Source organism: Schistocerca gregaria, chromosome 1, assembly GCF_023897955.1.
Source record: "Schistocerca gregaria isolate iqSchGreg1 chromosome 1, iqSchGreg1.2, whole genome shotgun sequence".
Classification (NCBI taxonomy): Eukaryota; Metazoa; Arthropoda; class Insecta; order Orthoptera; family Acrididae; genus Schistocerca; species Schistocerca gregaria.
The window spans coordinates 549,003,888-549,029,154 of NC_064920.1; the positions used below are offsets into that span (position 1 = coordinate 549,003,888).

Sequence of the window (25,267 nt, forward strand, 5' to 3'; positions counted from 1 at the left end):
CCCGTCGGATCACCGAAGTTAAGCTCTGTTGGGCTGGGCCAACACATGGATGTGTGACCATCCGGTCTGCCTAGCGCTGTCGGCACGCGGAGTGTTTGTGAGGCAAACTAACGAGAAACTTGATTGAGAAGCAGCGGCTCCGGGGTCGTAAACACGCATGTCGGGAGCGAGGTGTGCTGACCACATGCCATTCACATCCGCATCCAGGGTCGCCTGTGGGCTGAGGATGACACGGCGGCCGATCGGCACCGTTGGGACCTCATGGCCTGTTCAGGCGGAGTACGTTAATGGTACCATAGTATTCCAGCCACCAGCTTTACGTCGTTAAGCCATCTCTTTTGGGGCCTGTCAATGCCTCATGTGGACACTTGGTCTCCAGTGCACGATGTTACGGGTCTATCTGCTGTAATCTTATCGAGTTACGTGTCCGACCCGTTGCCACTTAAGTCTGAAATTCTAAACGTCTGTTAACTTTCTTCTCTTTCTAATGCCCTATGATCATATCCTATCCCTAAGCCCGCGTCCTGTAAGCGACAGAAGCGGCCGACAGATTCAGGCGATAAAACACAACCGCAGTTATAGATCAGGCAGTGTCCTACGTGAGCGAAATAGGTGTCCTTGCCTGTCTCCCGCTGCAACTGGCGACGTTTGAATTCAAACGTGTTTGAATTTTGTCGCTGCAGTACGCGCGACAGAAAGCGACAGCTACGTGTCTTCTCGACGGCAGCTATGACATACTTGACCGATTTTAAGAAAACTATTCGGTGAAAAAATTTGATTCTTCCGCATCTTGTAGCTTGATATCCTTAAACGATAAATGTCTGAACTTCTTTCGTTATTCGTCATAGTTACCTTGCTGCACGAAATTGAGTACATGGCTGCACGAAATTTAAGAGTTTGCAGAGGTAAAATCACATTGTGTAGACTTCCCGTATGGTTCATTTAAGGCCATACATTATTGCGTATGAAATGTAACCAATGTATCTAAATTGTATTTAAAGTTGAGATATTGGTTGTTATATCCGCGGACCGGTCGCTCGTGGCGCCGTAAATTCATCGTATCTCAAACGGTTCTAGATATCTAAACAATTTTTGGAAATGACCGCACGTAGAAGGGGCTATTTTGTCATATGAATGACAATCAATACGGTTTGGAAACGCGTGAGCAGACGAAAAAGACTGTGTTTTACACCATGAGGTTTCGTCCGAATTTTCATAGCCAACAAAGGGAGAGAAATAGGTAAACAGGATATCGAAGTGACCAGCGTGAGGTCTAATTTTTCATGAAAATATTTAATTGCTTGAAAGAAATCAAGATAATTAACGAAAATTTAATTAGTTGAAGAATTGAAATATTTCACGAAAAGCTGCTGCCAAGCTACGAAAATGAAGTGTCAAAAATTTCATCTGTTAAAGGCCTAGCTGCTTTGCATATAAAGAAATCATTTGTGTTTTTAAATGTCAAACAGGCTTCCTTCGAATCAAGTACGTTAGGAAGACCAACGAGGAGTCAGTAAGATCATGCTTTCTGAATAAAACTTGAAAATAAAAATAAAATATTTTACGAAATTTGTATAAAAGAAATATCAGAGAAACATTCTATGTGCCTTTAAATGATGCTCGCAAACAAGAGGTGCACCAAACGTTTTCCTAATATTTTTTTTAATTTCATACTTTTAGACAAATCATTAAACCAAACGTTAGACTTTCTTTTCAAAAATTTTGTATGCTTTACTTTTACAGACTATTTCGATTAATTGAAACGCTTGGCCATAACACTGACTGCTGATGAATTATGTTTACAACTTCAAATATCTGTGAAAGTTGATAGTTAATTGCAATTTATTGGGAATGTAACGTGTGTGATAAACTGAGATAGGTGTGTGTAAACTTACAGATAGTTCTTTGCCAAGAACTTAAAAATGAACTTAGCGATGCAGTGCAAACAGTATACATAAAAATTAGTATACAGAATTGTAACAGAGTTAGCTAAAATATAAGAACCCGGAATCGAATCCAGGATCTTTCCGATGCTCGTTAAAACGCTAACTCTACACCAACTCTACATATCTGCAGTCGTTATTAATCTGTGTAATTTATCTGTATATTTAGGGTAGTCATTCCTCCGCTTTTATTGGCTGTTAAGTTCTTGCTCATAGGGAAAAAAGTATTTAATTTATTGATGATAGTCGAATGCTCCTCCGCTCATTCACGTATATTCGAAGAATTTGTCTGATCTTCGTAATTGATATTTATGAAATTCTCCTTGGAAATTCCTCCCTTTATAAATTTCATGCACATCATTCTTTTTCGCTTTATTTTCTTAAGTGAATCGAATTTTGCAGCGTTACTCTCGAGCTAAAGTATTCTAGTTTAGGGGCGCTATTTTATAGAAACAGTTGATTGGCTGTAAGCAGCCATCTTGTAGCGCGACATGGTCGCTCGCACGCAGGACACCAGAGCTTATCGCCCGATGGATGTATCTCTGTTGTCGTGTATCCAGAAGTCGGTCGCTCACGTAGGACAAGGCTGGCTCCTGGCATCTGTCGCGCCATGGTTTGTTGCGAGCGCTTTAGTTGACACACTTGCCTTAGTCAGTTAACATTCTGTAGGTTGTAGTTGGTAGTATGCAGAGATAGACCTTGGCCTGCAGGTTATTTTTGACACCCTTGTTGGTCCCCATAAATTTTGGATACTGGAATGCTGCCCAGCTCAGTCCTATTTCAATAGACAATTTTTTTGTTGTTTTGCACTAGTTTAGTTTTGTGGCTAAGGTAGATATATTCATAAACTACTTCTATAGATCGGTTTCCGCTTGTAAGTGGTTGGGCTTCGAATTTTTGTTTTATTGGCGTTCATTTCCAGTCTTTGCAGAGCCAAGTTTTAGTTTTTGGATCAAAATCTTTAGTTCTTTCAGATCTTCACTTACGATCCTCATCATGATAGCCGAACAGCGGAGATTTCGTGCGAACCATTTATTTTTATTGCACTGATATTCCAGTTAGTGATTTGAATATTCTTTCCTGTGCAAGGGTGAATAGTTTTGGAGAGATGTCACCTTGGCAAACACCCTTGCCGTTTAGGATCTTACTGATACTGTCTTAGTCCACTCTAACTTTCGCCTATTGATAGACTTATTTCAGGAGCTTTATATGCATCGATTTTATCCTGGCATTCTCAAGAGCCTTCATGATTGCCCAAATCATCTTGGAGTCGAAAGCTTTTAGATTACTCATAAAGGCCAGGTAAATCCTGAGTTGTATTCAGTTCTTACTTAGAGGAAGGCGAATAGCCCGGATGTGATACATAGTTCTGATCAGCAGGTTGATATAAATCCAGCTCTTTTGTGAGGTTGTTTATTATAATTTTAGTCAGGATTTTGTAAAGATGTGAGAAGACTAACCGGAGTAGAGTTCTCAAACTTTCTTGTCGCTTCCCGGTATTACCCGTAAATAATTATCACATCTGACATGTTCAAAGATGTTTAGTACTATTCTGGTAATATACTAGCGGGTTCCTTTGCTGTGCTACAGGTATTACCTTAACTTGCAGACAGCTGCCGCTGATTCACCAAGTGGAAATTTTGCCAAGGTTTTCTTGAATTACCTTCAGATTTTTTCCTCTTCGCCAGTTTCCGATGTACAAGCCTGTTAGCTCGCACTCTTCACTGAATTTACAGTGACAGGGCTCTTATTGCACACAAAGCAGCTCATGACCGATAAACAATAAAACTCAGAGGAGAAACAAACCACTATGTTGAAAAATTAGCTCATACGAATATAACCTGTCCCTCTGATATTAAGAAAATTATATATTTTTCACAAATAGTCTCATCTGGATTTGATGGTGTTCCCAACAGAGTATCAAAGACTTGGTCCCATATAATAGCATTATCTTTCTTAAATTTGTAATGCATAACTGAGGGTATTTTTTGTAGGAAGATTGAAGTATGAAGTATGCTGTTGTTAAACTCCTGTAAGAAAGGTAATAAGGGAAATGTCAAATGATCACTACTTATGCCTTTCACTACTGCTACTATTTTCCAAAATTTTTGAGCAGGTGATGTAGTCTAGAATAGCATCCTACCTGAGCAACAATAATATCCTCAGTAAACCACAATTTGGATTGGAGGAAAATTACATAACTGCCGTTTACAGATTAACTCGCAAACTTTCACAAGCGTAAAATAAGTGGTTACGAAGTTCTGTGACCCGTCAGAGGCATTTCACTGCGTGAACTGCAATATTCTACCAGATAAAATGTTTTGTCGACGTGATGGAATAATTAACCAATGGACAAACCTAACCAAAAGAATGCAAAAAGTTATATTTAGTAATTCAATCAGTCAAGCACGGCAGATTCTTATGACTGTGGAGAAGTCATTTCTGGGGTCGACAAGGTCAATCTCAGGTCCAGTATTTTTTGTAGACGTAAATATCGCCTGACTAATAAAAAAGCATACCTTACTTTTTGTGGATCGCAAGAGTATAGTAATCAATCCAAACGTAAATATAACAAAAGGAATGGCAAATAATGTTCTTAAGTGTTGACTGGTTTTCTGCAAATGTTTCATAAAACAAAGTTTCGAGTTCTACATGCATAAAGGTAGCTACTACACCGACGGCATGTTTTAACACGTGGAAAGGGAATAATGAAGATGAAAGCTTCAAAAATATTTGGTGTCCATATAGATGAGAATTTAAACTGAAAAAAGCTTATCTAGTCTCATTTGCACTCCGCACCATTATAATTCTTGGTGAGACAAATCACGAAGTACATTCGCCTGTTTACTTTGTCATATGGGATAGTTCTGGGTAAGAAAGATAGTGTCCATTGCTCAAAAACGTGCTGTACGAATGTGTGGTGGTCACACACAATGAACTTGGAGGAATATTTTTAAAGAGTTCAGGCATTTTGAATAATGCTTCACAGCATATTTTCTCCCTCCTGAAGCTTGTTGTCAATAATCCAATGAAGTAGTCCAACAGAACAACAAAGGACATTCACTATTCCACGTTAAGGTTTGTCTTTAGCAGAAGAAGAGTAAGCAATGATGCCATCAGTTTTTGAGCGCTTATTGAATGATAAGTCACACAAAGATAAATTTGAAAAGAAACTGAAAGTTTCTTCTTGACAAGACCTTCTGTTCCATAGTAATCAGAATATGTAGTAGTTATGTAATACACATCGGCGTTTTAGAAAATTATCGGCATGTAGCTGTATAACCAACGTATGTGTACTGTGAGTGTAAAATGGCTCGTTCCACAACGTAAATATTGATGGTAAAAATGAATCAGTAACGGTAAAAACATTAGTCCAAAAAAGTAAATTTTTCAGAAGCAGCAAAAACTGTATAAGGCTAAATAATGGACAGTTGGATAAATCTATTGATATTGACTGTGTGCATGTTAAGTAATCTTCAACAATAAAACAAAATACTTTAAATGTAATAACTTTGCATGAACGACTTTTTTAATTTTATGGACTTATGTTGTTATTGCAGGATGAACCTTTTGGACTGACATTTTAACATCCACATTTGTTTGTTATCAAAAACTAATTTATTGTATAAATTTAATATGCAATATTACTTGTACATTGTCTAATATTGTTTTACCGAGAAACTGGAAAATATTGTTAATGTATGCACACACTGTATGGAAAGACTAAAGATATGACGATGTAAATCGTGACATTACGAATTAAATTTCTTATTTCACCTAACACGACAATGAAGGATTAACACTACACTATACGGGTTATTTTACACCAAAAATTTATGAATCATCTTCAGTAGTGTCCACAGAAGGCCACTCAGTCAATTCGAGATAAAAGGCTTTGTGCTCATCAGGGATACATTGCATTAATTGCCCACATCTTTGTTTTGTATTATTGATTGCAACTTTATTATATGCAATATCTGCAGGCAACTTTGGTTTTGCCTGTAATGAATGTTGCAATGAAAAGCGGTGTTTTAAGAGACCATCAATATGATAGTAACAGTCAACTTTACCTGGAAACATTTCAGTTTGATGGAAGCTCCTAAATGAGGACACTGTGAATTTCACTTTACTGCTTTTGTCCACATTCGTCCCATAACTGTCGTCAAACAGGATCGCTTATAAAATTTGGGCCACCAGTTTTTTGTCAACCAAAATCACTCCGTGGTAACAAGCTTCACATTAATATTTTGTTTTTTGAACGATGTCACCATACATTGATCATACTCATACAAAGAATATATTGTCTTTTCTTCTCATAACCCGCTGTATGGAAGGAAATTTACGGTCACATGGTAAATGCACAGGGAAATGCTGGAATACATATTTGAATCTGCTGGAACTTACAACGCAGTTCATTACCCTAACCACAGAGTTATACTTATTTTGCGCAGGGCGCCCATCCGAGAACAGGTGTAATTCAGTAACACTATCTGGTCTCTCTCTCTCTGTGTTGATGTAATCAACCAAAAACGAACATACTTCGTTAAGTCCTTCGTGGGCAGTTCCTTCGTGGTACAGATATACCTTGAATTTGTTGCTCTTTAGGTCTGTAACACAGAATGTATTAACGTTAATTTGCCGTAAATAAAAAGTTGCCTGTTCTAAGAGCTTGGGCAACTGCAGATTTTGCATATAATCGAAACACAGTGCTACCACATGCTCATTTTCTGCACACTTCTCCTTAACAGCATCCATCTTTAAATAGAATTTTTTGCTTGTTTTATGTACCATGAGTTCCGCTACAGTCATACTTTTTGCAGTATCGTTCAATGATGGAATCTTAATCTTCACTGAAAGTGACTCACAACAGCAAGTATCGATTTGCGGCGGCCGCCTAAAGCGTAAGTTAAAACGCTCATTGAAAACCCTTAAATTCCATATGACACTCTGGTATGACGATATAACTTCATGAACGGTTGATACATACTTTTTACAGATAATTCAGGATTTAAGTCATACATTTCTTTGCATGAATAATGTGAGATTTTCGTTGGAATGTTTAATATGCTACTCAATTATCGATAGGACTTCCTGTGGTGTTGCATTGGTTGAAGCAGTACATGGGCGAACATCATTTTTCACACAGTTACAAATTCGTAGCACACCTTCATTTGTAATGCCAAAAAGGCTACAAAATGCCTTTTTGCACACTTCGACCCGCCCAGCATCTCCAGTTACCACGTGATATCGATAATTCAGTGCTCTTGGCTTAGGCTGGCCCTCACTTCTCCGGGTTAGGCTGGCCATCACTACTCCGGGGTCTTCTGCGTACCACGTCTTCTTTTTCGATCAGTCCTGCAAGGTAACCATCTTGTGTGTTCTTACCCTCAAAATCGTAAAGTTTTGTGAATATATCTATCTGTTCATGTTCAGAGATCCTTTTGAAACAGTTTCTTACATCTATAACATATTAACACACGAATGCCATGTCAGGAGATGTAAGAGTTGCAAAAAAATTATTTACGTAAAATCAGTTACTTTTTATGGATAGAGTAAATTATCCATATGATATTTACGTACCATAAAACTTAGAACAGATGGGAACCTCTAAGAAGTAAAAATTACAGACAAGAGATTAACTCACATAGCCTTTGAACTTACCCACAGTCAGGTCCTATTTTTACAGCATTAGTTTCTCTTCCACTGTGATTCACGTAAGCATTTCCCTTCGTTCTGGGAGCGTTTATGACATTTCTTTTATAGAGTTCCGGTTGCGGTCCTCTCTGTGCATGGATAATCCAAGCAAACGTTTTCTATAAACAAAACTAAACGACAATGTATACGCAGCTGCTACAACAATGCACCCAGGTAACAAGATCACAGGCGTCAGATGGGCTGCCATCTGGAATGCATTCTATTCACTACATTAAACAAGATCAGAGTATGTTCGTTTGGTGCTGCCATCTGCCATTTCTTGCAATAATAACATAAGCCCTGGACTCATTTTGTTACTGCAAAGAACACGAAAAACTATATGCCTGTAAAAGCATTAATATGTGTAGGACAAGTGTGATTTTTTAATAGATGCTGCATCTAATTATCCTGAAAGCTTCTCATCATATATCTAATTTTCGCTAAAAAGTTGATGTTGTTTTTTAAAATTACCGATTCATTTAATGACCCACGAAACAAGTAATGAAACCCTGGTGTACATTACAAGGGATAACTCTGAAACACTATGTCGTTTCATGGTTGTCCATGCCTCAGTATTATCCACCAGATAACTCTAGGAACAGTCAAGTCGCCAGAGATCAAAGCACAAAATGTCGCGGCAAGCGATCAATGAAGGTCGGCACGCGAGCCGGCGCGCTGTACCGAAACGGGTAAATGGGTTAAAGTGAAACGCCTGCGGCTGTGGCGGACTGACATTGCCGCGGTGTCGCAAGGCGGTGTTGCGAGGCCAGGCCGTCACATGGGCGGACGAGCCCGCTGACTGGCTTTCACTCTCACTGGGCGCCGCCTCGTGTGTGTGTGTGTGTGTGTGTGTGTGTGTGTGTGTGTGTGTGTGCGCGCCAGATATCCCCTTTTTTCCCAGAGTGTGAAGGTTTTTAGGAACCTTAGTGCAGAAGCAGGACTCGAAATGACTTCGGTGGTGCATTGTTGTATTTGCCCATTCATTGGCCCGGGGATCCATCGGACTATTAACAACGCTAGTATGATTGCCAGACTTATTTTGCGGCCGCAGCGCCGAAAATGTTTTCTCGCCTCTTGTACGCGCATAGTAATTTCTGCAGATAGTTGGTGTTGTGCGGGTATTCAAAGTGACGTTGGGCGGCGAGAAAATCCAGTGTGCACGCATAACCCAACTACTACTATTATTATTTATTACCAGCATAAAGTTAGAACATTCACTGACATGTTGTACAAGTGTGTCAATTTTATTCGTAATGTAGGCGTATACTTTGACTGAAAAATTTACATCCTTACTTTGTCCCAATTTTTAGGGCTTTGGCCCACTGAGTTTAACCACAGTTATTAACTCCAAATTTTCTGCAAAGTGGGTGTGGCGACACTAGCAGCTGGTTGCAACTAACCTGTAAGATGTTAATAACTGCAGGCACAAACTAAGTTTGCCATACGAAGACAGAAACTGTGTATTAATATTATAATCTACAGATTTTGTGTGTTTGCATACAAAATAAAATGCAGAAATGCCTAAGATAGATAAATGCTTTGTGTATGGAGGGCAATTGACCCTCAACTGTAATGTATTGCTCCAAAGTACATACAACCAAACAACTTGAGTGGTATAAATGTAATAAATTATACACAAACCTTTCTTGTTAATCATTCAATATATTAGTGAAAACCATATCAAAATCCCTACATTAGTTTCCTGAGATTAGCAGTTGCAGACAGAATAAGAGTTGGAAGACAAAAAAACATCACACACATGTATACATAGTTGTGAAATCAACATCTAAGATGTTGGTTATACAAAAGCTTGGTCTTTAAACACCTGAAGTAGATTAAAAAGTGACAGAAAAATCAGCAAGTTTAATTGATGTACTAAGTTTACGTAGCAAATAAACATTAATGTTGTTGACAATAGGCTGCCCATGACACTCCGTGTGCCCTTCATTGTGGGCATTCAGTAAAAATTTTTGGCACTGTAGATATTTAGTGGCTTGATTATTCTTGATGAATGTAGCAGAAAATCATATGAATAGTGATGTGAAATCTTTTTGTTTGATTTTCTTCCTGTGGAGTGTGGGCCTTAACAATGCAAAGAAAAATTAAAGAACATTTGAGCATTCACTGATAAATATTTGACAACCAAATGTTGTATGTTCATGTTTTTGGTGTCATATCAGATGTACATTGAAAGTCAACCTGTCATTTTAGTGCATCTAATCATAAACAAATTTAACTGCAATAAATCTTTCACTCCACAGTGAAGTATATTCTGTTATAAAGCTGTGAGGAATAAAACCTATACAAAATAAAGACATGGGCACAGATGTTGTCCTTTTATTAGTAAGACCTTTCCAGATTGATTGAGGTGTGACCCACATCTGGGTTAAAGCTAGCAGCAAGTTTGACTGCTGCAGAATTGAAACTTCAGTGTGGAAAAACCACACAGACTGTGGTTAAGCCATTGTCTGTGCTATACTTTCTGCTAGAACTGCTAACTCAGGAGAGTATACAAGAGACCCTCTGTGGATTAGGGTGAATAAAGTGTACAGGAAATTAAAACAGCAAGATTGAGTTAGTTACATGTAGGTAGCTTGGCCATTGCCTCATAAAGGTAGAGGTCTAGCCAGATTCCAATCTTGGTCCCATATAAAGTTTCATCTGGAAACTTGAAGCATAAACAATTCTGCTGTAACATTATTTTCGACTGTTTCTTTTATAATAAATTGTAAGGTTATATTAAGAACAAATATTCAAAGACTTACCAATCGGGAAAGTGCCAGTAGACAGGCACAATCACACACACACACACACACACACACACACACACACACACACACTCTTTGCCTTTATATATTGTGCCTGTCTACCGGCGCTTTCCTGCTTGGTAAGTCTTGGAAACTTTGTTTTTAATATATTTTTCCCATGTGGAAGTTTCTATTTTATTTACATCATTAAATTTAGGCCTACAGATCACTAATTAGCTATAAATACAATTATTTGCATGTTGACAAAACAGGAAATTTCAGGTTACTTACACATAACATCCTATTTTCAGGACAATGCAAGAGCACGAAGACAAGGTGCTATAATAGAATCCATGCACCATCATGGCAAGGGAGTGTACTCTGGCACATTTTCTGGTGAGTAATGCAGTCACAGTGATGCACATTTCTGTGGCTATAATATTTTTCAAGTAGAAGCTTATGCACATCAGAGCTGTTAGTGTTGCATTTAATTTTTTTTTTTCCATCTCGGGGAGGGAGGGACGGAGAAAAACTGTTAATAAAATGATGCAAAAACTAAGAACGAAATATATGCAGCACATTCATGTGGAAAGTCTCACACAGGGGTATTTCGAATAATGGCATTTTTTCTACATCTCTGGATTAGCTATTAATCGTGGCAAAAAAGCACTTATTGAAATTGCAGTTTATGCCTGCAATATCACTGTTTTATTGTCGTGGTCACTTTTAATGGTACGTATAATTCCTGCAATTAAATTTGCCTTTTTTGTTAAGTTTGTTGGGAAGTTGTTTTTCTGATAGTTTCTGTTCTCATTCCTGTTACTCCTAGAAATTTAGGTTGTGTTATTTATCTCTGCTGTACATTAAGCACATTGATTCTTATAGCTTTCAGAATCAAAGGAATTGTTTCTTGCAATGAATTGTAAATTCCTGGTGTAGACCTTTAGCTGCATTCATGTGAATTCACCATCACACTTGGTAAATGTTCAGATTCTTCGGTATTGTATATGATGATTAAGTATGTAGGGTCGCTGGTTTAAGATATGCCAGGCATGATAGGCGCATCCTTCATTTTATAAGCAATCCAAAGTGCAGTTCAATATAAATTTTACAATGTTGAAATGTAAAAGTCTTAATTTAGATGAATAATGTAATGTTTCCTTTCAAAATTTTGAGCATTCTCAGATGTGAAGGGTGAACTGCAAAGCAGATATTAATATTAGACAGTAGCTCCAATCTCTCTTGTTCTGCACTTGACAGTGCCATATAGATACAAAATATGAATGTGCTGAATCATTTGGACACAGACAACACTAAATTGTCTTGATAGTGGGCTTCACTATACTGAGACTGCTTCTTTACCTGAGAGTTTTGTTTGCAATGAAATGAAATATTATTGTATTAAAATTTTAAGTATAGAAAAACATTTATTTCATGAGTTTCTGTGAGGTCACTCATCATTGGAGTAAGTTGCCCATTGGAGATAATTTAAGTCTTGAACTCCATCACTTTGTCTAAGAAACAAGTTGATAAATGCTTTAGTACATTTATGTACTTCCATTAAGCTCTTGTAATCTTCTCGTAATTTCATATTCATACGTCAGTTATATAAGAACTGAGGATGACAAGACATAAATAAATTTGTACAACAGTGTTGCTGTTTGAGTAGACTAAATTTATAGTGTGGTGTTTTGAGAGACACTGAATTACTTGTCCTAAACCTTGTCATCTAATAACAATCCATTTGCCTTAAGCTCAGATGACTTCAAATTTTCTTTATTGCTGTTTTCAATAACAGGTCTGGCACTTTTTGCCCTTATATTTTTGTATCATTATAAACAAAATAGTAAAAAGTTTGACAGCTCTATTTTTGTATTTTGTTTTGTGGGGAGAAGCTGTTAAAACTTCCTAAGTTTCTTTCCAAAAATAACTTCCCCCATTGAAATATGTCCCACACGATTTAAAATTGTCTAGCTAGTACAGTGCATTAAAAAGTGAAGCCCCACTGAAGACATGGTTCGATGTCAATGTATAATTGAACATGTACACACCATCGATTATAGAGCTGTGGTTATAGGATAGCAGCCACCAGGGTGCTCTCGTATTTAGTGTTACTGGGCCTGGAGTTTGTACTGAGTCAGAAGTAGAGTGGTCGCTGAATCACATGAGTAAACATTCTGTGTCTGACAGTTAAACACCTGACCCAGGTTTGAAAGGGACCTAATTGTCAGGTTTTCATATAGTTGTCAGGTCGAATTTTGCAATATCCAGATACGTGGGGGCATTTGGATGTGACAGTGGTCCATTTGTGGACTGTGTGGAAATGTGACAGCACATATGCTCGTCAAGGTTCCACTCACCCACATCTGACAAACAAAAGGTAGAATCGCAATATTGTGCTGCAACCACATCGTAGCCCCTTCACATCCATCTCTGCCATCTGAGAACAAGTAATTGACTCACAGCAGTGTCATCCTGCACAATTGTTGCCGACAATCAGCATCTAGAGTAGGTCATTACCATCCAGTGTGTAGACTGGTGTTATATCACAACACTAACGGCTGCCATGGCAGGGAAGCATGGACTATTGAATGGTGGCGTGTGCACGGGCAGTTGAGTTGTGGTTCAGTACTACCTCAGATGAAAATCATTAGTGAGTATGGATGTGACCTGGGAAAAGGTCTGGAGAGGCAAAATGATGTTAATCTTAGTGTGATGGTGTGGGGAGCAATGGGGTGTAAGACTTCAGTTCACATCTGGTAGCGATTAAGAGAACCCTGACATCAGACATCCTGTCTCCTTGTATTATGTACCACGCAACAGTATTGATTGCATTTTTCAGCAGGAGAATACACAACACATGGCATGTGGGTCTGTTAACTGTATCCGTGATGTTGAGGAATCTACAACTAGCAAGATCCCTAGATCTTTCTGTGGTAGAACATGTGGAGCCAAATCTGATGTAAACCCCATCCCAGTGCCACTACACAGTGAATTAGCCTCGGGAGGGGATTAAATGACTTGGACATCCATCCCAACCGAATCATTGTGTGCGCCCGAATTAGAGGATGAAACTTTGTAATAAAAAGGCAGCTTGTACTGCCAAGTTCTTTGAAAATGTGACTTGCTACTGCAATGATTGAAACAGCTGCATACTTTCTTGATGCATGAATTTTTTCTTCCTCTTCCCTTCTGAGTGTTTAACAACTGTTCTCCCAGAGTGCAAATCTTGGCAGAGGTTTCATGTCGTCTTAATTATATCAACATTTAAGGTGTTTTGAAATTATGCATATCGAGCAAGATCTTTGAAGTTAGTATAGTGAAAGTTGAAATTATTTATAAGAATGTACCACCCTGTTTTTTACAAGATGTTTGTGTATCTTGTATTTATCTGGATTGTAAGTACAAAAAAAATTTATGGAATGTCATTTCAGGTACCCTGAATCCAGCACTTCAAGATAGATTTGGACGGCCGAAACGTGACATCAGCACTATAATTCACATTTTAAATGACCTGCTGTGTGCAACCCCCCAGTACCGCCGACACGCAAGTCGTACACAGCAGCAGCAGCAGCCACAACAACAGCAACAGCAACAGCAACACCACCATCACCACCACCACCAGCAGCAGCAACACCACCATCAACAGCACCAGCAGCATGCTCCAGGATCACATGCCAGTACCTCAGCAGCTGTTGCATCTTCTTCAGCTGTGGCTGCAGGAGCAGCAGCAGGAGCAGGAGCTTCTGCAGTGCCTGGAAAGCTAATAACAGCAGCCAACAAGGTTCCACATGTAGCAGCTATCCAGTCTTTATCAGGTATATAAAAAACATGGGCATAACTTTTCAGTTATTGTATGCTATGGAATGACTAAAGGTATATTAATGTTATTGCAGCATTTGTCACGCATGGAATATGTGCTAGAGCAAAGTTACAGCTGTATAGACAGGACAAAATAGTCATTATTTTCAATGGGAATTTTCTTAATACATAGGCTTAACTGAATACCATTGTGCTGGCCTCACACTTGTAACTTTAAATGCAGAGTATCAGTGTGTCTTTCATCTGTAGTTCTAACATATAACTGCACTGCATATTCATGGTTTTGTGCTTGTGGTAGTCTGCTCTGCATAAATACAATTTTAATACTGGAGCAACAGTAATTGTCCATTTAAAATAAGTTTGTGAAGAAAGTGTAATAATTATGGAAATACATTTAGCTAGTTACTGTGACTTTCATTTCCGTCATGCATAAAAAGTGAGATAGGTTATCTGTTTGAAGGGTGAAGTAGATGGAATTCAGCAAAAGGCAATTCGAAAAGTGACTAAAATTTGGTGTTTACAGAACCAATAACAATACTTTTGCTCTAGTGCGTGTGCGTGCGCGTGCCATGGTGACTGACTGCTGCTTATTCCTTTTATCACAGAAAACGTAGGTACCTTAGTCAACTGGATTTGCAATTGCAATGGTCAAATAAAAACATTTTTCACCCTTGAAAGATCACCAGTGATCTTTCTTTTTGAGCTAGAACTGAGTCATAGAGAATGCTCAGAAAAATAAGGTTAAATTATTTCATCAGAATATTAGAGAACTAACAAGGTAGAAGAGCTTCTTGTCTGTTTAGAAAATTTGGGAGCTGTGGAAAGACACACATAGGATGTGTGTCTGGGCATCACATAACAGGATGAGAAAAGTACAGAAGATTGCACTTTAGCATATTACTCACGAGGAACTAAAAGGGAATAACAGTTGTTACATGTCTTAAGATGGAACAAAATTCAAAAAGATTGAGATAAATAGTTTGTAGTGATCAGCACATAGAAGAATGTGCTTGTGATTAATATAAAAAAAAATTGTTCCTCTAATCATAACAATATACAGTCCCCATTGAGAAATAATGAACTGTTAATAGGAATTTAAGATTCCTTACTATGCTAGCTGTCAGACAGCAGAAGGCAGTTAATACCTGGTGATTATGTCAACGTACATTTTCCAAATGATTCTGATAAGAAATATGATGTAGAAACTGTGGATCCTAAGATTTGGTCTCAACAAATAGCTTTTTGCCACAGGTAGATAAAGAAGGTAGCCCTTAACCGATAATGTTTCCTGTGATGAAGCTCAAAGCAAGGACAAAACTATATGTCGAGTAACAAATTGTATGTCTCGGCTTGTCGTACAGTTACGTAGTATAAACAAGATAATACTTTATAGAATTAACACCTCTTGAAAAATTAATTGGATTAATTGAATCTGGAACAAATGTTTTTAAAAAGTCTTTATGAGAGATGACATGGGATGAGATTTATAATTAACCAAATACTAACATAAATTTTAATTTATTCCAAGGTAAACTTCCATCATTAGGTGAAAATAACTTTCCACATCAGCTAATCCGAAAGGGCATTAAACAGCCATGTAGAAAAACAGCCAATGCATGGATAACTGGAGAGATGAAAATACCTTGTGAAAAGAAAAGGAATTTGCATGTGTTCACAAGAACAAATGAAGATCCTGTAATACTAGCCCACTGCAAAACCAGCCTAAATTACAAAAAATAAAGGACCATGTACATTGCCAAAAAATCAGTAATTCTAACTAGTTAAAGCTATATGCAATGTAGTGAAGTGATAGGACAACTGACCAAAGAATATAACACATATATTTACTTGAATGGAAGGGCTACAAATGAGGATTTGCGAGTAGGGACTGAGATTAAAAGTTATAGTACAAAATAAAGGGACAAAAAGTTAAAGCAAAATCACAGCAGTATATTAAAAAAGCAACTCCTGTAAAATTCAATCCCATGAATGTATCACTAACTTCTCCCTCTGAAATTATGGAAATTATATATTCTCTCAAAGATAAAAGCTCACATGGTTTTGACAGTGTTTCCTACAGAGTACTAAAAAATCTTTTCCATATGATAAGCACTGTCTTATCTGAAGTATGTAATGAATCACTTACTCCCCAAATTTTTCTAGAGATTGAAGGATGTCATTGTTAAACCCGCCTGTAAGCAAGGTGATAGAAAATATCTCGTTATGATGTATTTCACTACTGACATAATTTTTCCAAACTTTTTGAGAAGTTGATGTATTCTAGTGCTGCTCCCAAGTAAAAATATCCTCAGTATTCACAGTTTGGATTTCAGAAGAGTTTTTCTAATGACAATGCTATTTACACTTATTTGAGAAATTTCACAAGGATTGCATAACAAAAAAGCAACAGTATTGGCTACGACTTACCTATGGCATTGGATAGTATGAACCATACTATCCTGTTAGATAAACTGAGGTTTATGATATTGATGGTACAGTCAACCAATGGAAAATTTCATACCTAACCAGAAGCATGCAGAAAGTTGTATTTAATCATTCAAAAAGTGTAATGAAGAGAGATTTGTCTAAGCAGAAATTGGCCCCCCCTCCCCAAAGAGTCAATATTACATAGGCCAATATTATTTTTTTTTTCCATCCAATGTACAAGAAGCAGAATTAATTCTTTTTGCAATGTCACTAGTATTGTAATCGATCAAAGCATACATACAACAGAGAAAAGGTAAATAATGTTAACAGGACCATACACTGGTGTTCTGTGAATGGTCTCCCTAAATTGTAGATACAAATTTGCTTGTTCCCATCTAAAGGTAGAGGTATGACAACAAAGAAAAGTGTAAAACGTGGTGAGGAAATAAATAAATGTGGAAACTTAAAAATTCTTAGCTACTGATAAGACTTAAAATTGGAGAAAGGACATTCCAGAAGTCCTAAACAAACTCACTTCAGCCACATTTGGTCTTAAAATTGTTACAAATGTTGGAGGCACAAATCAGTAAATTAACATTTAGGATATTACCATTCAATGTCATATGGAATTGTGTTCTGGGATAACTCAATTTTAAGAAAGACAGTCCTCATTGCCTATAAATATGCTGTAAGAATATTATGGGACAATCACCTATGATCATCCGCAGACATCTGTTTGAGTTGGGCATTTTGACTACTGCTTCTCGATATATTTATTGCCACTAGTTTCAGGAGCCACGAAGTCACTTCAATCTGCATTTCAGCATTGTTGTGGGAAAATTTTCTTGCCAGGAAAAGCTTCATTATAGGGAAGAAATGAGAGCCTTGGGGGAAGGAATTGCTGTAGGATGGATGGTCAAAGATTTCCAATTAAAACTGATCACACATTTCATGTGGCATTGGTTGTATAGTCCTGCATTATCATGCCCAAGTGTAATGTGTTTTGTCAACATACCACATATCTTGCCTCGCTTTATACCTAGTGACAACATGGTCTAGAAATCTGCCATCTTCCTCTGTATGCTGCTGCAGGAATGTAAATGCTGTAGCCAGATGTCTGGTTGTATGTTCATTTGTCAGTTGCCTTGACACCTATCCTGCACACGCTTCATGAAAAGCGAGCCACCAGGAGATAGTTTTGTTGCAACATCTTGAGACATCTGGGGTAACTGACGAGAGTTCTGAAATTATTAAGCAGTGGATCTGTAAAAATGCATGCCACACCCTTTCCATCAGTTCTGGTGTCAGCAGGGCTGGTCAGCAACTACAATCTTGGCCAGTAATATTGATTTGTCCTTTAGCAAATAGCATGCAAAAATCTGACAACTGCACAAACCTCAGTTGGTGGGAGACAGTATTGCAGCAGCCATTTTATCCTAGCACTATGTGGTAACCATTGCTGTCAGAAGACTAAAACTGCACTGCATTATTCCCACGTATCACAACCTGCTCCTGTGCTTGCACATTCCTACTGAACTAATCTTGTGATCTCTGTACACGACTGAAACTTATTTTCTGGGTGCACAATGTAAAATGCCTGATAGACAACAAAGTAAAATTTGAAAACAGTGAGAAGTTTCTCCTAGACAAGTCCTTTCATTTTGTAGAATAATTTCTATTTTTGTAACATTTAAAAAGTGGTGGGTAGGAATTACTCGTGTATATTTTATGTGATTGTAAAATGATTCATTGCACATCATTTGTTTTGCCAATGCTGCACAGAATGAACGTAAAATGCCAATATGGATTAGGGCTATTTCTTGGCAGGTGTTAGGTGACATTAAATGTTCTTTTTCCAATCCAAGCAGTAAGCAATTCCTGTATTACTCCTAGGAGTCAGTGTGCAGTGATTTATCTTAAAATGATGAAAAATTAAAGGGAGGCATTTCTGTAGACTTTTGTAAAGCAGTTGGTTGTTTGAATACTTAAAAGCACGGTTAGAGTGGGAGTCTGTGAAGTTACTTGTAGACAGAACAGGTAATAAAGCACAGTTCAAAGTAAATAGTGAATTTTCAGTTTGGTAAAAGTTGTAGCCTGACCATGGAAATTCCACAAGGTGACGACAGGCAATGGGTCACCTGTAGATAAATATGACTCCCATAATTATGTACCAAGAATACCAAAATGGTTTACTACTATACATTTTAATGTGTGTGAAAATGCATAATTATTAATTCTATTGTCTTCTTGAAATTTCGTAACTTTGTGTTAGAAATCTAAAGTAAACAAGTGATTTCATAATGTTGTTCCAACTGTTACAGACGAATCTGCAAACCTTTCTCGAGAGAACCAGGCGACTCGTGGCAAGATGGAACACTTGCGCCTGATCATGGAAGAACGGCGAGCACGCAGACGTGCCAGACGCGAAGCTAGGGCCGCACCCTACACAACTCAATGGTCTGCCAAGTCTGAGCAGCTGGCCCCACAGTCAGGTGTCGAGCCGATGGATACAACAAATTCTGCAGAGCAGAGTGCCCCGAGTACCACTACTGCAGATGTTGGGCCACCTGAGCCTGTAGTAGCCTGACCTGCAGCAACTGTAGGTGTTCCTGTGTAATGGGACAGGCACTGGTGCCTACCTGAGGAGCTAAAGTCTCTCCAGCTTGCAAAGGTTGGAGGTCAGTCACTCTGGTGTTTCTTGTGCTGCAGCCAATACCACAGAATTTTATGTATTCCGGTAATTTCTTTGGTAGATATTAATGAAACACTCGTCAATGTGCAAGCTTTTCAAGTACTCGATAGCCTGTTGTTCAGAGTTAAGACTTAAACACCATTCACTTGTAGGAAGATGCGATTTGTAATGTAATGTGTGTTACATGAAAACTGTGCTGTGAGGTTGTTTTCCTCTCATTTATTCCAAGAAGGCTACACTTTATGTACTGTGCAAGAATGAATTATGTATATTTATTTGCTATTCCTACTGATAGTTTCCTAATAAGTGTGTTCTTAGATTTCTACCTCTGTTATTAAAAGCTCAGAGTTGGGCTGCTGAAGTTTGAAGGACCGAAGTTACTCATTTACTTAATAAGTACATCAGTTTAAAAATAAGTTTCCTCTTTATTTGCCGATGTCTTTGTATGTATGTGCAGATACCTTTATATGGGCCATGCATTGTAGTGTAATAAAAGTTAAGTTAGATTTGCTCTTTCCGGTGAAAACTCCTGGAGGTTAAAAAATGACTAAATGAATAAATGCTGATAAAAATGTTTATGTAATTTTTTCTTGTGTGTTTATGCATCTGGAGCTTAAATCCATTTCTGTTTGAGTGCTTGAAAAACTGTTATTCACTATGAAATTCTCTAGCTCCTGGACAATGTTGTTATATTTCTGTAGTGTAATCTATCTGCTTTGAGATACAGCTGTCTTCTGAGTAACAATCATTTAAGGAAATATGCAGTTCCTGTGGCAGCATTGAGGGAGTTGTACTGGATGGAACTGAAGCATTATTAAATTTTTTGTAATGCTTGGATTTTGTGTGCATGTATAGCTGCATCCATTAAAAGATTTGCATTAACTTTACATGCTGTAAAATTACTTGCGGAGGAAAAAATAGCAATGAGAGGAAATACGACCATGCTACTGCACTAATAGATCCCTTAGATTTAAAAATAAGAAAAAATGTTGGCATCATTTCAGGATGAAAATGAGGATAGTAAAGCATGTTTAAATCGTCGTCATTTGCATGATCGAAGCGCCCCTCTTAAAAGCATTGTTTCAAAAACTTGAGGAGAGCTCAAGCTATGAGGCAGTGTGTGTGTGTGTGTGTGTGTGTGTGTGTGTGTGTGTGTGTGTGTGTGTGTGTGTGTGTGTGTGTGTGTGGTGTGTGTGTGTGACCTATAAAAAGAGTTCATGTAAAGTACTTTATTTTTTTTTCCTTGTGAAGGGAAGAAAGTGATTTAGAAAATGGAGGTTTATTCGTTTCTGTGAATGTCAAGCCCATCGATAGTTTAGTGGAAGCCGCATTCTGTGACTTTCCATATCAATACTAGTTTGTGTCCCAATTAGTTCAAAAGTTCTTGTGGAGTGACTCACTACAGAGAATTTGTTTTAGAAAGTGGAGCAAGATATATTAACAATGTATTATACTGTATAGTGTAATGTATTATATTACTGTAATTGCATTTCTGAAGATGACTGTAGAATGTTTACATATATTGAGTATCAAACAGTCGTATCTTGCATTGTATGTATGTTTTAACTTTGCATTCATATTTCTCGTGCATTGTAAAACAGTTAGTATGAGAGAGATACATATATTCATTATGTTGTTAAATTTGTTTTAGTTTTATGTAATTTCATTTTAAGATGAAGATAGTGATGTACAAATCAGTCCTAAATGCTTTGTTTTAACTTAAATAATTTAACACTTTGTTGAATACAACCAAGACAAGAGAAACTAGATTTTTGTGATGAAATTCAATAAAAATACTTATGGAAGGTGAACTTTTAAACCAACAAAGATTTATTTAATCTGAAAGCTTTTCTGTTAAGGCTGTTTGACAGAGGTATATTAAAGTGTGATATATAACAACATATAAACCAGGAGCCCAGTACACTCTAAGCTTTATGTAAACAATATAAAGGGAACTTGATCTGTTCAAATTGTAATTCGCTTGCCTTTGTCTGTTGTCTAAATATTTATAGTACACTACTCTTCTACACTGGCAAATTGTTTTTAATTTAACTGGTAATGTGGTTAAGATTTAAGAAAGTAGTAATGCATGGAATATCAGTTACTGGAAAGATTGGAGAGGTTATTAATGAAAGAACTCTCACACATGTGTAACACCAGTACCCCCTGCTATATTCTCTGAGAAAGTTGCAAACATTGCTCGGACTTAAATAGAAAGTCTGTGGTCTTACTCAAATTGTCTACCTCCAGACTTACTCAATTAATATCAAGAAGAGGTAAATCAGTAGATTTGTCAAATCATAGATAAAGTTAAGTTGAATTTCACCATAAATTTAAGTTTCTTTAAAAATTTAAAACTGCATGTGCTTTCATGTATCATGAAAGTAATGCTTCACAGCTGCATAGTAAGAAAAAAATATATATATTAGTATGGAATTCAGAATAATTCTGGTGTAGATGAGTGGAAGCTTTCTTCACTCGTTACTTGGGTTTCTCTAGCTTGTAGTGAAATACATCTAACATCTGTAGAGCATTGTAGTCATGGAATCAAATTCATACACAATCGCATTTTAAGAATGGTTGTTCAAGTAGGGTAACAAATAGTGTAATGGTTATTGGCATTTAGTTCCTGGAAATAATTTTCTTTAATTTTGTAAATAAATCAGTTCAAGCGACAAATCACTTTAGTTGCTTAAAGTGAGAGATACTGGCCGTTTTCATGTCATACATTATTATAGCTACTATTATTTGTGAATGAAGTTCAGTGACCAGTTCACATATTAAAATGAAAGAAATTGTGAGAATTGTGCTGTGATTTCTTTTTAGTCTGGAATAAATCAACCATATAATCCCATTTAGCAGTTAAAGGATATGTGCCGAAGTGGAAACTGGACAATGTTGTGTTCAAAGGTCATGTAGAAGTAAGGCATATTTTTACGATAATAAATTATGGAGATAACTTACACTGCAAGGCAATTGTTCTTCACTTTACGTCGATTAGAGTAAATAAATTTTGTTCTTCCTGGTTTCTTCTCTATTTTATTTTCTTACCAATTCTTCCTTAAAATTCTTCTGAAATTTATATGGAAAACTATAAATCTAAATTTCTAGACTAATGCTCTTGGAAAGAGACATTTGTCATAGATGTGAAATATTTACATTATTTTGGAAGGAAAAATGTGTTGTTTGGGTTAATGCCGAATGACTGATTCCATTTGGTAGACACACAGAAAGAGTTTTATCTGAGTAGTGTTTTTTCCATAAATAAAGACAACACATTACCGAATATGTTGTGTTAATGTAAAGGTGGAAAGCATTTGTGACATGCACGTCATTCTGTGGTGAGAAAAGGACAGTTATTCTGCTAATTCCTTAACTGTTGAATTATTAAAAAAATTGTGTTAACTGACTTGTTAGCTCATGGTAAAATATTTTATCATTTCAAATTAAATTTTTATCATTAGCTAGCAGCTGAAAACCGATTAAATAATAAATACTGTGTTGTGGAATATTACTCAAGTGTTCTAAGTTTTTAATTTGAAACGATCAAATATTTTACTATGAGCTAACACAAGTCAGTTTACATAAATTTTAATAATAATTAAACAGTTAAGGAATTAGAGTAACTGTGTCCTTTTCTCACAACTGAATGATGTGCATGCCACAAATGCTTTTCATACTTCCATTAACATGACACATTCAATAATTGTCCTCGTGATTTATGGAAAACACACTTCTCAGATAAAACTTTCTTCCCATCTACCAGATGGAATCACATTCCGCATCAACCCAAATAAAACAGGTTTGCTCCATAGTCAGATAGTTCAAGAACTGTTTATGGAAAACTTAGTTAGTATTGAGGAATAATGGACAATAGTTAATGTTGATGACACATGACATGACCGTAAAATAACAGAATTGTGGTTCAGTCAGTAAACACTAACTTGGTTTTTTTATGGAGCAGTAGTTAGGAGCCATGGAACGAAAGTGCGATTATTCACTATTGCAGTTTGGATATGTGTACTAGAGGTAGTCTCATCAATAGTATGGCATTTGGAAGGGAAGAGTTCACTAGTCTTCATAATCTGTCATGTTGTGAGAATGTCAGAGAAGACGTTAGTTTTCAGTGAAACACTTTTGCTACACATAGTGCAGTATGCGACTTTTCCAAGATCAACTTAAACAAAAAAAAGTGTGCTTTATTAATTGTGACTCAAGGAACACACCTCCTTCAAACATGGTTGTGTGGTACAAATACATACCTCACTTAATTAAATTAAAATTGTTGTTTTAAATGGACATATGGACTATGTGAATGAAACCAATAATACAGAAGACTTGGCTTTAAGAATAAGTTGCTTGCTCACTTCAAAGTAGAGAAATGGAAATTACTAATTATAAGAGAAACCTTGTAGTTGTTTTTTATTATCGGGGAGTAATAAAATTTCAGTTTATACATTTTACAATCCCAACCATTTTTAATTACATAATTTTCATTTAAAATGCATAGACAATCAAATGAAATTAAATGCCCATGGAAACGTTCCTCTATTAGTTATGAAATATGAATATGGCTCAGCAGTATGTTGAATTCTGCCATTTACTATATAGCATGTAGTGTGCTGAACCCTGTCCAGTGTGTTTGCTAGAGTACTTCTTACTGCTGTGTGTAGCCCCCCATTTCACAAAGGCTGTAGAATGTGTGTTATGAATTTTACTCAGTAGCTGGTTGTCTGATGTTTCTATTGATGACTAATGGAAAGTAGCTTAACAAAAAATCTGAAATTAATCAGAAGTATGTCAGTATTGGTACCAGAATAAACATTTGCCTGGCAGTGGCCACACTAAAGTGTATATGGCTGCTTCTTCCAATGCGGCATGTTCTGCCATTCAAAGATGTGAATGTGGCCATATGGGGCTCAGTAGCGTTTCAGACCTGTCGGGCAGCCCTTTCGAAAATTGTGGAGGAGCAATTGCAGGGTTAGTTGTTGTTGTGTTTCTTTCTTTCGTTTGCGGATATCATTGTTGAATATACACTAACGTGTTGATATTCAAGACATCCAGAGGTAGGCATATTTCAAATGGTGACTTTGTTAACAAAATGCAAGTTGTTTTCCATACGAAAACACAATGAAATACAAACAGTACTTTATTTCTATATTGTGTAATCAAGAGACGATCACTTTTAATGTTATGTGTACAACGTTATACCGCTCGCCGAGTCATGTTTTGCAATTGCTTCACCTGTGGGTACCAATGCCCACGTTGATCATTACTGTCGTGTTGTTAATATTACGTTGAAGGATGGATATTTTTAGTACAGATATGTTTGCGTTCAATGGGGAAGTGCTGGGAGAAAAGAAAGTGAGCACAGCTGCAGCAACTACTTTTCCAGAGGATGTGCCAGAGACAAATGATGTCATGATATGGAGCTGAGGAAAGAAGTCCTTAGAAATGTAGATAAATGGCTTGGTAATGTTTGGCAAGAACCGAGAGCTGTAGGTCAACAGTATGCCAACCGTAAGGGTAACCTTGTACCTCGAAAGGAATTGCAGACCATAAGCGATTGTTTGTGCCGGTACGACTGCCACAATAACATCAATGAAGAACAGTAGGAACAAGTGTTCAATGAGTTTTATAATTTAGGCAGCCATGATCTGCAGTTGGCTTTCCTATTTACCATGATAAGTTATTGATAATGCATCTTCTTATGTAGGTCAGCAACATTTATGCACGGAGAAGAAAAAAATAGTATTACTTGCTCAATTCAAATGGGTCTGAAATTAGTCTGCAAAAGATTCTTGTAGAATATTTGAGCTGTATCTGCCAGAAGAATTGATAGGATGCTCAAGAATAAAGGGGAAAAAGCAACCTCACCTCGTGATGGTAGAGGTAAAAGTGAACCTGGTAATAAAACGCCTCCCCACAAGTTGATGTAATAA

At 37.1% G+C, this 25,267-nt stretch overlaps 1 protein-coding gene across 1 annotated transcript in view; it reads left to right on the plus strand.

Annotated features, from left to right (window-relative positions):
• The window catches only part of LOC126356004 (midnolin-like), a 217,612-nt gene extending 195,258 nt beyond the window's left edge, over nucleotides 1-22,354 (plus strand). The window contains exons 5-7 of the mRNA XM_050006650.1: nucleotides 10,696-10,780; nucleotides 13,819-14,202; nucleotides 18,955-22,354. Of these exons, the coding sequence (XP_049862607.1) occupies nucleotides 10,696-10,780; nucleotides 13,819-14,202; nucleotides 18,955-19,220 (735 nt within the window). The 3' untranslated portion in view covers nucleotides 19,221-22,354. The remainder of the gene's footprint in view (nucleotides 1-10,695; nucleotides 10,781-13,818; nucleotides 14,203-18,954) is intronic.
• The last annotated feature ends 2,913 nt before the right edge of the window (nucleotides 22,355-25,267 follow it).